Genomic DNA, 14,492 nt, shown 5'->3' on the forward strand with positions numbered 1-14,492 from the left:
GGGGTACATTGGGAGACGGGGGTACAGGGGGAGAAAATGGAGGTGCCGGGGGGATATGGGGTGCGTTGGGGGTGGGGGTGCCGGGGAGATGTGGGATCCAGGGGGTTGGGGGGGGCCAGGAATAAAATGAGTGTGTCAAGGGGCAAGATGGGGTGAATTGGGGTGAGGATGGCAGGGGGATGTGGGGTGCAGGAGGAGAAATGGGGGTCTCAGGGGATATGGGGTGTATTGGGGGTGTAGGGATGCACTGAGGGGATATGGGGGTGCAGTGAGGTGTTGGGCTGCTTGGGGGGTTGGAGGTGCCCTGGGGTGAGGGGCTACAGTGCGGTTTAGGGGTACATGGGGGTGGTCATACAGGGGGACATGGGGGGATTGGTGTGCAGGGAGGCGGGTGCTCATGGGGGAGAGGGGCTGCACTGGGCGGGTATGGGGGTGCCCTGGGAGCTATGGGAGTGCATTGCCATGGAGGGGTGCAGAGGGGGGTACGGGGACACCCCAACCCCAGGGCCGCGGCTGTGCTGGGGCTGCCTGTGTGATGTGGGACTGTGGGGGTGTGCAGGGCTGATGGCACCCCCCAGCTGCTGCTGTCACCTGCAGGGGTGGGTGGGTGGACCCTGCACGTGCCACTGCCCCACCTGTCCCCTGCCCCTGCCACCTGTGTCCCATGGTTGTGCTGGGGTACTCCATGCCCCGGTGGTGCCACCCTGTCCCACGGCTCTGGTGGCGCCTGGTGCACCCCAAACCCCCTTCCAGGGCCATGAGAATCCTTGTGCCATTTTGGGGCCAGAAAGAGGCATTTTGGACAAAGGAGGGAGCGGAGGCGGCAGGTGGTGCAGCAGTTCCTTCCCGGCCGGTACAAAGGCAAAACAAACCGAAAGCGTGTCCATGTCCGTGCCCGTGCCCATGTCCGTGTCCGTGTCGGTGCCCACGCTCCTCCCGGGGCTGTGTGGGCAGCTGATGTGGCAGCGGGTGATGCCCCGGGGACAGCCACTAAGCCCCCTCCTGCGCCGGGTTCCCGCGGGCACCACAGCCCCATTGCCTGGCTTGGCCCCGGCTTGGCCCAGCCCAGGGGTGCCCCCGGCCCCCCGCTTGCTGCTGGCATTGGGGCGATAGCTTTCCAGCTGGAAGAGCGGCGGTGGTGGCAGCGTGTCCTAGGTGCTGCCTCCTGCCTTCACTCTGTGTTGCTGGTGTCCCCGCGGCGGCTCATACCTGGCCCCGGTCCCCTGGGATGTCCCATCCCAGCCGGATGGGTCACTCCTTGGCGCTGGCATCCCGAGGGGAGCAGTGTCACACCATTGACCCCACATAAACTGGGGTGCAGTGGGATCCCCAGGGTGAGGGGAGATGCTTGCCGGGAGAGGCCAGCTCCCGGGGCAGGATCTGGGCAGGGCAAAGCCGTATGGAGGGGCCAAGTGGGGGCTGTCACTTGTCACCATCCCCCCTGGGTACCCCGGAGCCTGCCATACCACGAGACTGAAGCAAGCGAGCATGCGAGGGTGGCGGGCGGGCGGGTGGAGAAAAACATCCTATTCACCAGGGTAAAGCGCTGGGCACCCCAAGGGCAGGGCCGGGGGCTCGTGGGGGGACACGCAGCATGGGGGGGGTGGCTCAGTTACCGGCTCCGAGGGTGCGAAGGGACCCATCCAGCCTCTGCCACCACCCACGGGTGCCAAAAATAAGCATCCTCCTCCTGCCTATCCCTGGGAGCATCCTTGGGTCCTCAGGAGCATCCTTGGGTTCCCAGGAGCACCCTTGGTGGCAGGACTATGTGCCATCTTGGCACCAGGGTGGGGGCAGGATACAGCCAGGGGGGGTGTCATGCCGCCATCGCCTTCCCAATTTGGGTTTCCATGATGTCCGTTCATCCGTCTGGAAGGAGCTGGCAGGACACCGGGAGGAGGACAGGCAATGGTGGCAGCGTGGGGTGGAATTTACAGGGTACCCAGGAGGGCTCCGGTGAGGGGCGATACCATCCCCCATCTCCCCCCGGAGCCCCGCGTCCCTCGGGGGCATCGGTGCGGGGAGTGTCTGGGGTCAGTTGTATTCGATGGTGTCTTTCGCGTCCCCCCAGCAGACGGAAAGAACTGGGGTGGGCGATGTCAGACGGGGTGGCGGCGGGGTGGGCGTGGGAGCGGGGCGGCTGGATCCGGCGCTACTCGATCACCATGCAGCATGGCAGGTGCTGGGAGAAGTACTTGAAGAGCTCCGGGGTGGCCCCGGGGCAGTTGGTGAGCTCCAGCTCCTCCAGCTCCTGCAGCTGCACCAGCCCTGACAGCCCCGTGGTGGTCAGCAAGGGGCAGCCTGCAAGTGGACAGGGTGCACCGTCACCCCAAAACACAAGCACCCCCCAAAACAGCACCCCAAAACACCAGCATCCTCCCCAAAATCACCAGCACCCCAAAACTCAGCACCCCAAAAAAACATCACCCTCCAAAGCAGTATCCCAAATCACGAACACGCTAAAAACCAGCACCCCAAAACCCCCAGCACCCCAGAAACCCAGCCCGTGGACACATACCCGGGGAGCTGGGCTGGGTGTGGGTTCCCCAGGCAGCTCAGGGGGCTGGGGGACCTGTGCCATGCTGGGGAGGGGGATGCTGACTGTCCCCAGGGCTGTCCCTGTCCCCACACCCAGTGTCTCCCCAGACCCGTGAGGACCCAGTCACCCCATTCTGGGGAAGCAAGGGGTGGGGTGTCTCACCAGCCAGTGAGAGGAGGCGCAGGCTGCCCATGCTCAGGAGATGCTTCAGGCCAAAATCCTGCACCTGGAAAAGAAAATGGAATGAGAGTGGGAGGGGGACCAGGAGGGGGCTCTTCGGGTGCTGGCCATTGCGGCACGGGGGGCTCAGCATCGCTGGGGCAGGGTGCCTGGGGGGCAGGGTGCTGGGGCACGGAGCCTGAGCAGGGTGCAGGATGCTGGAGCAGGGTGCTGGGGCAGGGGGCAGGGGCAGGGTGCCCAGGCAGGGTGCTGGGGCAGGGGCAGGGTGCCAGGGCTGAGTCCTGCTGAACTCCTCAGCATCCTCTTGCTTCCCAGCACCAAGTCATGGGGGGCTCAGACAGGCCGGGGTGCCCACCCTGAGCCTGAGGCCAGTCCCTAGGGAGATGCCACCCTCTCTGCCCTCCCCGCTGTGCCAGCGGGGATGGGCACAGCTGTGTTCCCCCACCTACCTGGCAGCACCAGCGCAGGTAGAGGCTCCGCAGGGATGACATGGTGGACAGGTAGCTGAGGCCGGTGTCGGTGATCCGCACGCACCTACCAGGGACACGGGGTGTCAGGGCCAGCCAGGAGCAGGGCACCCATGGGTCTCCCCAGACCGTAGCCCCCATGCTGCACCCACTGCCTCCAGCATGGCATGGAATGGCTTGGCATGGGGTGGCATGGCTCAGCATGGTGTGACATGGCACAGCACAGCTCAGCATGGCATAATATGGCATGGCTCAGCATGGCATGGCATGGCATGGCATGGTATGGCTCAGCATGGCACAGCACCCACATCACAGCACGATATGCCATGGCATGGTATGCCTCGACACAGCTTGGTATGGCTCAGCATGGCATAGCGTGGCACGGCACAGCTCGGCGGGGCTCAACATGGCCCCGTACCTGTCGAGCACCAGCTCCTCCAGCTTGTGCAGGTCACAGGCGATGTACTCCAGGGCCATGTCGGTGATGCGAGGGCACCAGGAGAGGTCGAGGCTGCGCAGCTTCCGCAGGTTCTCTGCCACCAGCTCCACGCCGTCATCCGTCACCTTAGAGCAGCCCGAGAGGCTGAGGACGCTCAGGTTGGGCAGGCTGTGGACCATGTTGACCACGCCATGGTTGGTGATCTCCCAGCAGGAGTTGAGGCGGAGGGTGTGGGTGGTGTAGCCTTGCTTGGCGGTGAAGTAGGCGAGTGCCGTGTCCGTCACGTGGTAGGCTTGCAGGTTGAGCTCGGTGAGGTTGGGCAGGAGTTGCGAGATGGCGGCGATGGCGTCGTCGGCCACGTTGATGCAGTCACTGACGCTCAGCGCCGTGATGCGGGCATTGAGGCTGGACCACAGCCCAGCCTCTGTGAAGTCGTTGCAGCCCGACAGCTCCAGCCGCACCACGCCCTGCATCTGCTCCAGCATCACCTGCCAAGGGGCAGGGGGTCAGGGCTCAGTGGGCACCACCACCCACCCTGCACTGCCCTGTGCCCTTGTCCCAGCTCCCTCTGAGCTCCTTGGGGCTCTTCCCACTGCCCCTAGCCTTGCATGGGTCCAGCCTTCTCCCCAGGCCCCCTGCAGCGTTGGAGCAGCGCCCCACTCTAGGACATGCCAGCATCCGCAGGGGACAGGAGGGGACAGGCAGGGACCCCTGACCACAGCCCCTGCCCTGTACTCCGTGCTGTTGGCGGCAGGCAGGATTAATGCCCACTTCCAGCCTGGGCACTGCTGGGGCAGGATGTGGCCATGGAGCAGCTGGCGCTGTGTTTGGCCATGGCGTAGTGCAGGGGACCTCGCTGGGGACTTGGCCTGGAACCACGCAGGACCATGAGTTGCCCCATGTCCATCTGACCCACAGCCTCTGCCCAGATGCGCCCCTTGCTGGGGCCAAGCCAGCCAAGTGGGGATGTCCCTGTCCCCTAAGCCCCCTGCCACATCCACCACCCACTGGCATGGCCACCTCACCTGGCTTTGCCTTCCTGGCAGCATCTGCAGGCAGCATCTCCAGTCAGCAGGGATGACCCCCCACCCCCAACAGCATCCCCACCCCCTGCCTGGAAGGGCAGCACAGGCTGGGGCTCCAGATGCTGTCTGAACCATGAGACGGCCATGCCGCCTGCCTGCTCCTTGCCCATGGCTGGTGAAAGCTCTGCCTGTGCGTGTGTCCCGGGGGCCACCAGGAAGGACTTGATAATGCCACGTCTCAGCCACCATGGCCACCTTGCTGGGGTCACCTACCTCCAGCCCTGCGTCTGTGATGGTTGACCTCTTAAGGCTCATGGACTTGACCCCCTTCTTGGAGAGGGGGTAGTTGTCAATGAACTCACAAATGTCCAGGTCGGAGACGCCCACAAGGCAGAAGCCCTCGAAGCCACGGACAGCAAAGCCCTGCAGGCTGACGAACTCCTTCTCACCACCAGGCAGGACATTGTAGAGCTCTTTGGTGTGCAGGACGGGTGTCAAGCCCACCCAGAACTTGGGTTGGTAGAGCACCCGCCGCCATGCCTTGCACACCTGCGCCAGCACACACTTCTCACACGCCGAAAAGTACCAGAACAAGCGGTTGAGGATCTTCTCATCCACTGCCAGCTGCCGTTCCGAGGGCGAGCCAGGCAGCCGCTCCGGTGAGGGCTGCTCTGAGCCTTCGCTCGTGTTCAGTCCCACCAAGGAAGCGCCGGGAGGGGAGGAGACACTGGCCAGAGCGGCCAAGGAGAGCGGGGAGGCCAGGCTGGGGATGGGCAGGTCGCTGCGGTGGGCTAAGGCCGGGCTGAGGATGGCAGGCACAGAGGAAGGCTGGCACAGGCGGTTTTTCACGGCGGGGGTGCCTTTGGTGATGCTGGCGGAGCCAAGGCCGTTGGGTTGTGTGGGGATCTTCACCAGTCCATTGCGGGGCAAACATGGGGGCTTGGTGTCGCCGTTTCTCGGGTTCGACATCTTCCACAGGTCTCTCTGCAACACAGGGATGTGGGCTGAGGGGCTGCCGGTCTATCAGGGAGAGTGGGAAGGGAGAGCAGGCAGGGCTGGGGGGCTCATGGCACCAGTGGAGAGGGAGATGCTGGGGGTCCTGTGCAGGGAGCAAGGTGGCATGGGGGAGCAGGCGGTGCAGGGCTGCTGGGCACAGCTGCGGAGGGGACATGCCTGGGGCACAGAGTGGGGATGTCCTCTGAGGGGCTGCATGGCTCTGGCATCCCCCGTGATGGGGGAGACAGATGGTGATTTGTCCCCGGACATTCACATCCCTCTCTGAGCCTGGGATCCAGCCACCAAGGGGACATGGAGCAGGATCATAGAATCACAGAATGGTTTGGGTTGGAGGGGACCTTTGAAGGTCATCTAGCCCCGCAGTGAGCAGGGACATCTTCAACCGGATCAGGCTGCTCAGAGCCCCGTCCAGCCTGGCCTTGAACATTTCCAGGGATGGGGCATTACCACCTCTCTGGGCAACCTCTGCCAATGTTTCACCACCCTCATCGTAAAAAATGTCTTACTTATATTATCTAGTCTGAATCTCCCCTCTTTTAGTTTAAAATTGTTAGGCCTTGTCCTATCCCTACACCCCCTGATCAAGAGTCCCTCCCCATATTTCTTATACCCTTTAAGTACTGGAAGGCCACTATAAGGTCTCCTCAGAGCCTTCTCTTCTCCAGGCTGAACACCCCCAACTCTCTCAGCCTGTCCTCACAGGAGAGGTGTCCCACCCTCTCATCTTTTTTGTGGAGGGGACAGGAGGAAGTGGCAGCAGAGCAGAGCTGCCCGTGCTCACCGTGCCAACTGGGTGCTCGGTGCTGAGCCCATGCCAGTCAGGAGCCTCACTGAGCCTTGCTGAGCCTGCGGCAGCCGGGTGGCACCCCAGCAAACCAGGCCAATAAATATTTCAGCGGCAGCAAGGCCGGCTTTCCAACAGCCCCAGTGCACCCCGCCATCCATTATTCAACACATTTCCCTCTATAAATATGGAGGTGAATAATTGATGGGGGCTCAGCCGCCCCTCGCCTCCTGCCCCAGCCAATGTCTGGCGTGGGGCCCTGCTGGTGTGCTGCCTGTCCTGCCTGCACCCTGTTTGCTGGTGCCATGTCAAACCCTGCCAAAGAGCAGGGTCTGAGACTGGAGGGTGCTGGGCTCCTGGCAGCCCCTGGGACACGGTGAGGAGCTGAAGCCCAGGAAAGTGACTTCCAGCCCATGAACCAGGGGACAAGAACATGGTCCCCAAGCTCCAAGGGATAGCTTGCATGTCCATCTGGTGGTGGCTGATGGGACCTGAGGATCTTCTCCATTGTCAGTTCTCCCTAGACCCAAGATATGACCGAAGCAATTATTTTAGCTGCCTGATTTGGGACAGAGATGGCCAGGCCCTCATGGAGGGGCACTGAGGGAGCAACATCTTGGCTGGTGATGCTCAGGGCCCAAGTCCACAGGCTCTGAGGATGCTTCATGCAGCCTGGGGGGGGATGGCTGACAAGTGAGGTGCAGCCTAGATTCCCCACGGCTCCCCAGCCAATCGCTTTTACCTGGGCCTCACCCAGCCCTCCTGGACTGGCCAGGGAGGGGAGGAGCCGTCTGAAAAGTGTTGTGGAAGAGCCCAGGAGTGCAGGCAGCTGCCCGCAGCACAGCCAGCAAACCCCACACGATGCGTGGTGTACGGCAGCTCCAGGGGACACTGTCCCCAGCACAGTGGGGCTGCGGGATGGGGCCGGTGGGAGCTGCTGAAGCCTCTCCCGTGGTGCAAGCAGCAGCGGTGCGGAGGTGCCTGCAGCCAGTCTGGCCCGGTGGCAGCGGCACGGCGAGAGCCCAGGCTCTGGGGATGAGCCCGGCCCTGTGCAGACAGTCTGGCGCCGCTCCCCACTCCAATACAGCCTCTGCTGCCTCTGCTCAATCTGCCCGACAGAGGAGCTGGGCCTCTGATGCTTGGACATGTGTTAAACTCACTTGAAAGCAGAAAAGGAGGGGAAAGAAGGAAGAAACTTAAAACCAGGGGCTCGGTGCTTGGCAGCAATTAGGGAAGTAAACAGAACATGCACCAGGGTGTCTAACACAGCCATACAGCTCAAATCCAGATAATTACCAGGCGGCACAGAAAGACTGTTACTCCGGCACGGAGCCCACAGCCAGACCCTTTCAGCATGCTGGTTGCCCCAAGGGAGAGGGCAGGTGGTGGCAGAGGGGCAGCCCGGGGCCTCGGGAGCCCAAGGGGACAGTCACAGGAGGAGACAGATGCTGACAAGTCACCGGACTGAAATGCAGCCAGCGGGAGGTGTTGGCAACGATTACAATCAGCACAGACCAAGGCTGGTCTCCGAGGTTGGACCCAGGGAGGGGCTGAGTGGACTCAGCAGCTTTCCCAGTCCTGCCTTGGAAAGCTGAGCCAGGTCCCCCCGCCCCGGGCGCTGAGGCTGCCTGTCTGGTTCACAGAAATTCCAAACTGTGAATGAGCTGCGAAGTCACATCAAATAGAAAAATGGACAGAGATTCAGGCCTTCTGGGCACAGGGAAGCTCCAGGCAGTGGCAGCAGGAGGCCAGGCAGGCAGGCTGGCTGTACACAGCCACATCTCTCTGGAAAAATGAGCAGTCAAGGATTTGGGGGTTCCTACCACCCCAAAAGGAGCAGGACAGTGCTTAGCAGGAGGACCCCAGCCTGGAGAAGGTGGCCTGGGGACACAGACTGGGGAGGGGAGTGGGTCTGATAGCCTCTCTCTCCTCTGTCTCTGGTATCATGGGGCAGTGCTGGGATCTGCCTTCCACTGCTGCAGGAAAGTCCCTGCCAGCAGCCAAGCAGCCCCTCAGGTTCCTGCACCCCGGGGCTCAGGCCACATTGCTCCGATGTACAAAGTGCAAGTACTGCATCCTGCAGAGATCAGAGCTGCTGCATGCTGGGACACCCAGCGCACACCCTGCCCTGCCCAGGCTCTCCTTCTGACCCACCAAGACAGCAGAGAGACAGGGAGATACGAAGCCATCTGCCTTGGAGGTGCCAGTACAGAGCCCCTCTGATGTTCCAGCAGTTCCATGAGCACCTCCATATGCTTTTTGTTTACCCCAGAGCAGCAGGAGAGCAGAGATTTGGCCTTTTCTTCTCTCCCCATTATCTCACTTTGCAGATTGCATGACTGGGCTAAGCACAACATCATCAGAGTTGAGTACTTGGTACAACCATTCTTGCTCTGGGATCCAACAGGAAGGGCCCAGCTTCACAACCCCCCCATAGCACCCCCCCTCTGCTCTCACAGGCCACAGCTCATGGGGGAAGTGTCTGCCAGCAGTGGAGTGCTAGCTCCCAAATCCACAGTGGGAGGGAACCTGACAAAAGCAAAGGGCAAAGTCTTTTAGTCTCCTGAATTCACTCCAGGGTGCACGTTTCACAGGAAACGTCATTGCCAGAGAAGTCACTCCATTCATGAGGGTTTTGTCATCCACAATGAGCGATGATGCAGTGGTGGGGGGTGGATTTGACGCAGGAAGCGAGAAGAAAGAAGGGGGTCTAAGAGCCTGTCACTACAAACATTACACAGATGATGAAGATGCTGGGAAGAATAGGACAAAAGCTGCCAGGAAGACAGAGCTTCCCCAAGCCGTTGAAGAGTTTACAATCTCCATGTGGTAGCGAAGAGGGATGAGGGCCTCAAGAGACGGGCAGAATGATCAGTCACCCTGTTAGTGCCACCCCTGCATGGGTGTTCACTGGGAGACCCCCCCTGGCTGTGGCAGATGAGACCTGCGGGATCCAACAGTCATCCCGCTGCGGCCGGGCTGGCAGGCGAGCGCTGGTCCTGCCGGGCTTGGAGATTCCCGAGCACTCTGGGTCAGCGGGGCTCGGAAGGCCACTGGAGACCCCGGACAGGCCGGGCGTGGGAGCCCCCGGGACCCCGGTCCTGCGGGGCGGGGAGGCCCGTTCAGCACCGCGGACAGCGGCCCTGCTCAGCACCGCGGACAGCGGCCCCGCGCCGCCGCCTCACCCCGCCAGGGCACCCCGCAAACGTGCCCCTCCGAGACACCCCCCCTCAACAGCCCCCTGCGAGGGGCCGATATCGCCCCCCCAGGTCCCCGCCGTCCCTCCTGCCTGCCGGAAACCCTGGTATTGCCCTGCCGGAATCCGTGGTGCTGCAAAATTATTTCTGTAGAGCCACTGCTTCAGTGACAGAGCTGCTCGGCAGCAAGCAGCCATCTCTCACGGCTTCCTGCACACACAGACACACATATATTTATATACATGCACACACAGACACACATGGGCACACACACAACCACCCCGTCAGCGCCCCACGGAGCTGGCAGATTCACCTCAGACAAGCCTCAGCGTTCAGCTGCACATATACATGCACACGTACACACACAAACAGAGATAAGCGCATGCACGCGCACACACACAGAGAGTTGCATCAGCTGAATTCATTAGCCCATCTATTTTTACTAATGCAGCAAATCAAGTTGCTCTACAGGCGGAGAAAACACACCCGAGACATAGTGCTGAGGCAGAGCACACAGGCAAGGCTTTTGTCCAGCACTCCTGAGGGCAACAGCTACCCGGGCATCCCTCAGCTCTACGCGACATGCCCAGCCAGCGGCAATGGTCTTGCTTTGGTGGGGGGCGGGGGGGGAATGAACCTGCTGACTGAAGAACATGGTAGTAATAAAGATGTCCCCCTGTACAGATTGCCTTCCCTGGCAGTGCTCGGTGGTATGCGAGCTGCCTCCTGCTCTGATCCCATCATGTCAGACCAGGGCCCGTGCCATGAGCAGTCAGAGGGGTGTATGACTGCTGGCCTCGGAGAACAGGTCCCCTCAGAGGACTTGGATCACCCCGGCAATGCAGAGAAGCCACAGAAAGCCCTGGAGGAGCCACCAGCTCCTCTGGAAATGGAGGGTCAGAGGGTGTGTTTGGGTAGGGAGAAGCTGTACATGTGCGTGCGTGCATGTGTGCACAGACAGACCTGCGCTCCCAGGCTCGGCACTCATACAAGTCAGCTGGGAGAGAAGGCTCAGAGCACAGCTCCCAACTCAGCGCTACCTATTCCCCTGCTGCACAAGCCAGGAATTCGTGGTGAGGAGGGGCCTCACCACTCCACCTGGCCCTGGAGACCTGCCATTTGTGTGATGGGAGCCAGGAAACTTCTTCCTGAGATTACTCTGAGAGCTTCTTGGGAGACCAGAGGGCTAAGAGCAGATTTCCTGCTCCCTCGTTGGATCCCAATGACACCAAAAAGTTTGTCCCACCTTGCAGTGGACTAGGAGGCTCAGGAGGAGCTGGGAAAACAACTGGTTTGAGTCCCACTTCTGCCAGATGCCACTCAGTGCCAGGCTGACTGGTGAATCTGTCACTGGGTCTCAGGCAGCTCATGGCCAGGCAGCAGAGCTGACACATTAGAGACTCCCTAGCACTGCTCTCCCCCAGGTCCCACAGCCTTTCTGGATGGCAAGACCTGGGGCTGGGCTCTGCAGGGTCAGCCCCATGCCCAGGGAGATGGGGAAATGCTGGCTGAGGTGCCAAAGCCAAGATCTGTTTGGGTCTCCACCACTTTCTGCTTAGCTGAAAGAACAGCACAAGTCCAGGAGCACTGGGAGGTGCAGCTCCTGTCCCCCGGAGCCCACAGCATGGGCGAGTTACAGGGAGGAGGCAGAGCTCCAGCCTCCCAGGCCTGGCCAGCCAAAACTTCTTCACAACAGGCAGCAGGGTCCCCTCTGGCTGCCTCAAGCCTTTCCTTCAGCAGTATTTGTCTTCTCTGCTAAGACCCAAATCTCCCAAAGACATCACGTCCTGACGTCCCTCCCTATCCCAGGCAGCCTCATGTCCCCTGGAGGGACATCCCACCCAAGAAGAACATGGGATGCACAGGCCAGGGCAAAGCTACACCTCAATGTGCTGCCCTGGACCTATCTCCTCCAGCCTCCTCCAGAGGTACCAGCCCTCACTGCTATGGGAGAATGCTCATGCTTCAGCCAAGCTCCATCCTGCTCCCCACTGACCAAGGTGAGGGGAAGAGGGAACAGATCCTCTTACAGCAGCTCCTGCGTGGCCTGGTCTCCCCTTGCTGCAAGACCAGCCAGACCCCAGCAACAGCATTCAGCATGTTACAGCCCTTCTCTTTGCCCCTCTTGGGCCCAGGAAAAGTGAACAAAAATGCAAGACCCTAGGCAGAGAGAAGAGCCAGAAGACTACAGCCCACAGCTGTCCCTGAGCCCCCTGTCCTGAGGACACTGATGTGTTCCTCGGATACTGCTGGGTCTTGCGCCACTTCTTCAAATCCCCTCATCCCTCCAGACATGGCAACAGCCACAGAAGAAGCCATGCCCCTTCCCCCCAGGGCTTGGGGGTCTAGCTGGGAGCCGGGGTTGGGCCAAGGTGGGTGAATGCCTGCCCAGCACGGGGGCCGTCAGTACCAGGCTTATGGGATGCCGGGGCAGACAGGCAGAGTTCAGCCATAGGACTCCTTGCTGCAGGGAGTTGGGAGTGCTAAATATCACCACAGGCTCCAAAAAGCCATTTGATGCATGCTGGAAGCAAAGGCACTGGCTTGATTCTGCTCCCAGGGCAGCCCCCTGGCTGCCCACTTCCCCCAGCCAGGAGCTGGGCATGGGTCACAGTTCCAGCAGGGAGAAACTCTGCAGAAATAGCTTCTGCTGACCTGTCCCCTCCCCAAACACTCTCCCCTTCAGCCCTGGCCCCCTCCTCTGCACCACCAGCCCTGGAGCACCCGACAAATGTGGCCAGTCCCCATGATGGGTGGGCAGAGGTTGGGCGAGGGTGGGATGCTGCCAAAGGAGCCCCGCTCGCCCGCGCACCCCATTCTGCTCCCTCCCACGTCATCAGCACCCACTCACCTCCCGAATCCCCTTTCCCCTCTCCAGACACAGCTCCATCTGCACAGGCACTGATGGAAGAAATGGGCCAAGGACTGGAGATGGGGACACTGAGGTACGGGCAGGGTGATGTGGTTTTGCCATGGAGCTGCCAAAGTCTGAGTCAGGCACAGCTTAAATCAGCAGATCATGAAGGCAGGATCCAGCCCCCAAACTCCAAGTGCTCCCGCTTCAGACACCTCCTCCTGGCTGGAGCTTGGCCACATCCCCACAGGAGGGTCAACATGGATGTGACCCTGTCGGAGAGGACAAGGGGACCCTTTCCCCCCTCCCACCTTCCCACATGTGCTGCCCTGGCTGGAGCAAGGTTCTCTCTGTCCCCAAGAGCTGGGGTGAGGTTCCCAGCACTGGGGATTCTGGTCCCTCTACTCCCCACCACCGTGGAGCTGCTGGCACGGGGAGGAGATCAGGCCTGGTGGATGGCAAAGAGATCGATGTGGGGGAAGCCAGCTCGGGGAAAAATAGATATCTAGCTCATTAAAAATGGATGCTCGAGTGAGTCCTCCCCACTCCAAAGCCACCTCCCTCCCTCTTCCTGGTAGCCAGAGTGAAATCAGCACCCAGCTTTCAGAGGAGGGGAGATGCCAGCACAGCATGGTGCTCGCTTTGTGCCTGCTGCTCCCACCCTGCTGCGTGCCAAGATACCCTGGGTGCTGTGGAGGGGGCCTGAGACCCCCTGTACCCCGGGCAGAGGGCAGTGATGGAGCAGGACCTCTGGTAGGAGCATCCCTGGCACAGAGACCACCACACTCTGGCCTTTGCCGCCTGGGGACCGCCATGTCCCACCAGTGCTGGCGGATGCCTGAGAGCCGGAGCCACCCTGGCCTGATACCCCATGGCACCCCCAGACCCAACCTGACCGAGGTCCTGGGGGTCTCTGTTTGGTTGCTGCCACAACCCCATGCCTCAGTTTCCTCCATCTGTGCCCAGCCCAGCCTGCCCCAGCCCTTCCATAGGGTCTGCTCAGCCACCGGCCCCCAGCCCCAGATGGCCTTGCTCACAGACCCTCCACCTGTCCCCATCCCCTGTTCCACCAAAATAATCTGCCCCCAGCCCCTCACCGCCCTCCTGGGCTGCTGGGGGGTCCCTGGCCCCAAACTGGGCTCTGTGGGACCCCACTGCAGGGTTCAGACCCCTCGACCCCATCCAGCCGGGGTCTTCCCCTGGGCCCTGGGATGGAGGGTGGCTGTCTCTGTTCCCCCCCTCGGCCTGTGTCACCCCGCATCCAAGGAAAGCCCCACCGAGGTGTTGGGGTGCCGGGGTGTTAGGGTGCAGGACTGGGGGTGCCAATGGTCCCATAGTGCCACCAGGGAGAACAAGGGGCAGTTTGGGAGCTGGCAGCAGAAAGGGTGTGGGGGGGCAAGCAGCAGCCCTACACCCCCAACCTCCCCATCCCAAAGCATCCCCACATCTCCCGGTACCCACCGATCCCCCCTCCTCTCTGCCGTTACCCATCCGGTGATGCTGGGCGGGGGGGGCACCACCTTACCCCCAACCCCAGCATCCCTCCGTCTCCAAACCTGGGTGAGGGGAGCTGCATCGCTGGGGGGTTCACACTGACCACCATCCTCGGTTGAGCTACCGGGATGCAGGCGGGGGAGTGGGGGGCGCCACCGGACCGGGAGCCCCGGGGCCGGGCCGGCTCCGCCGCCGTTATATAACGCGGCACCATGATGCGGGATGCGGCGGGGGGTGGTTGCAGCCTCGGTGCCGGTGCCCATGTCGGTGTCGGTATCGGTGTCCGTGTCCGTGTCCGTGTCCGTGTCCGTGTCCGTGTCAGTGCCAGTGACCGCGACCGCGTCTGTGTCGGTGGCACCGGCACCGACACCGGCACTGGCACCGGCTTTGTGTTGTGCAGGGTTTTCCCGAGCGGCTCTTACCTCCAGCACCGTCTCCCGAATCTCATGCCATGCCTTGTGCCCGTCCTCTCTTGGATGCAGGAAAAAAAACACCG

The 14,492-nt window shown here is 61.7% G+C and overlaps 2 protein-coding genes across 3 annotated transcripts in view; one reads left to right on the forward strand and one right to left on the reverse strand.

Moving 5' to 3' along the window:
• Positions 1 to 826: 826 nt before the first annotated feature.
• Positions 827 to 14,486, reverse strand: FBXL16 (F-box and leucine rich repeat protein 16). 2 transcript variants are annotated; one of them, XM_026858705.1, is made up of 6 exons: positions 14,419 to 14,486; positions 4,924 to 5,634; positions 3,605 to 4,113; positions 3,169 to 3,253; positions 2,702 to 2,765; positions 827 to 2,301 (listed from the first exon to the last, which is right to left on the reverse strand). In XM_026858705.1, exons 2-6 carry the CDS (start codon positions 5,617 to 5,619, stop codon positions 2,153 to 2,155), a joined length of 1,503 nt encoding a protein of 500 aa, XP_026714506.1. In that variant the 5' UTR covers positions 5,620 to 5,634; positions 14,419 to 14,486; the 3' UTR covers positions 827 to 2,152. The 2 variants fall into 2 exon arrangements, with proteins under 2 accessions (XP_026714506.1, XP_026714505.1); XM_026858704.1 differs by lacking the exon at positions 14,419 to 14,486 and adding an exon at positions 14,059 to 14,160.
• Positions 14,209 to 14,492, forward strand: part of FAM173A (family with sequence similarity 173 member A) — a 21,498-nt gene continuing 21,214 nt past the window's right edge. The window contains exon 1 of the mRNA XM_026859216.1: positions 14,209 to 14,385. Coding sequence (XP_026715017.1) covers positions 14,209 to 14,385 — 177 coding nt within the window. The remainder of the gene's footprint in view (positions 14,386 to 14,492) is intronic.

This window comes from Athene cunicularia (genome assembly GCF_003259725.1).
Source record: "Athene cunicularia isolate RWA chromosome 14 unlocalized genomic scaffold, athCun1 chr14_part1, whole genome shotgun sequence".
In the NCBI taxonomy this organism is placed as follows: Eukaryota; Metazoa; Chordata; class Aves; order Strigiformes; family Strigidae; genus Athene; species Athene cunicularia.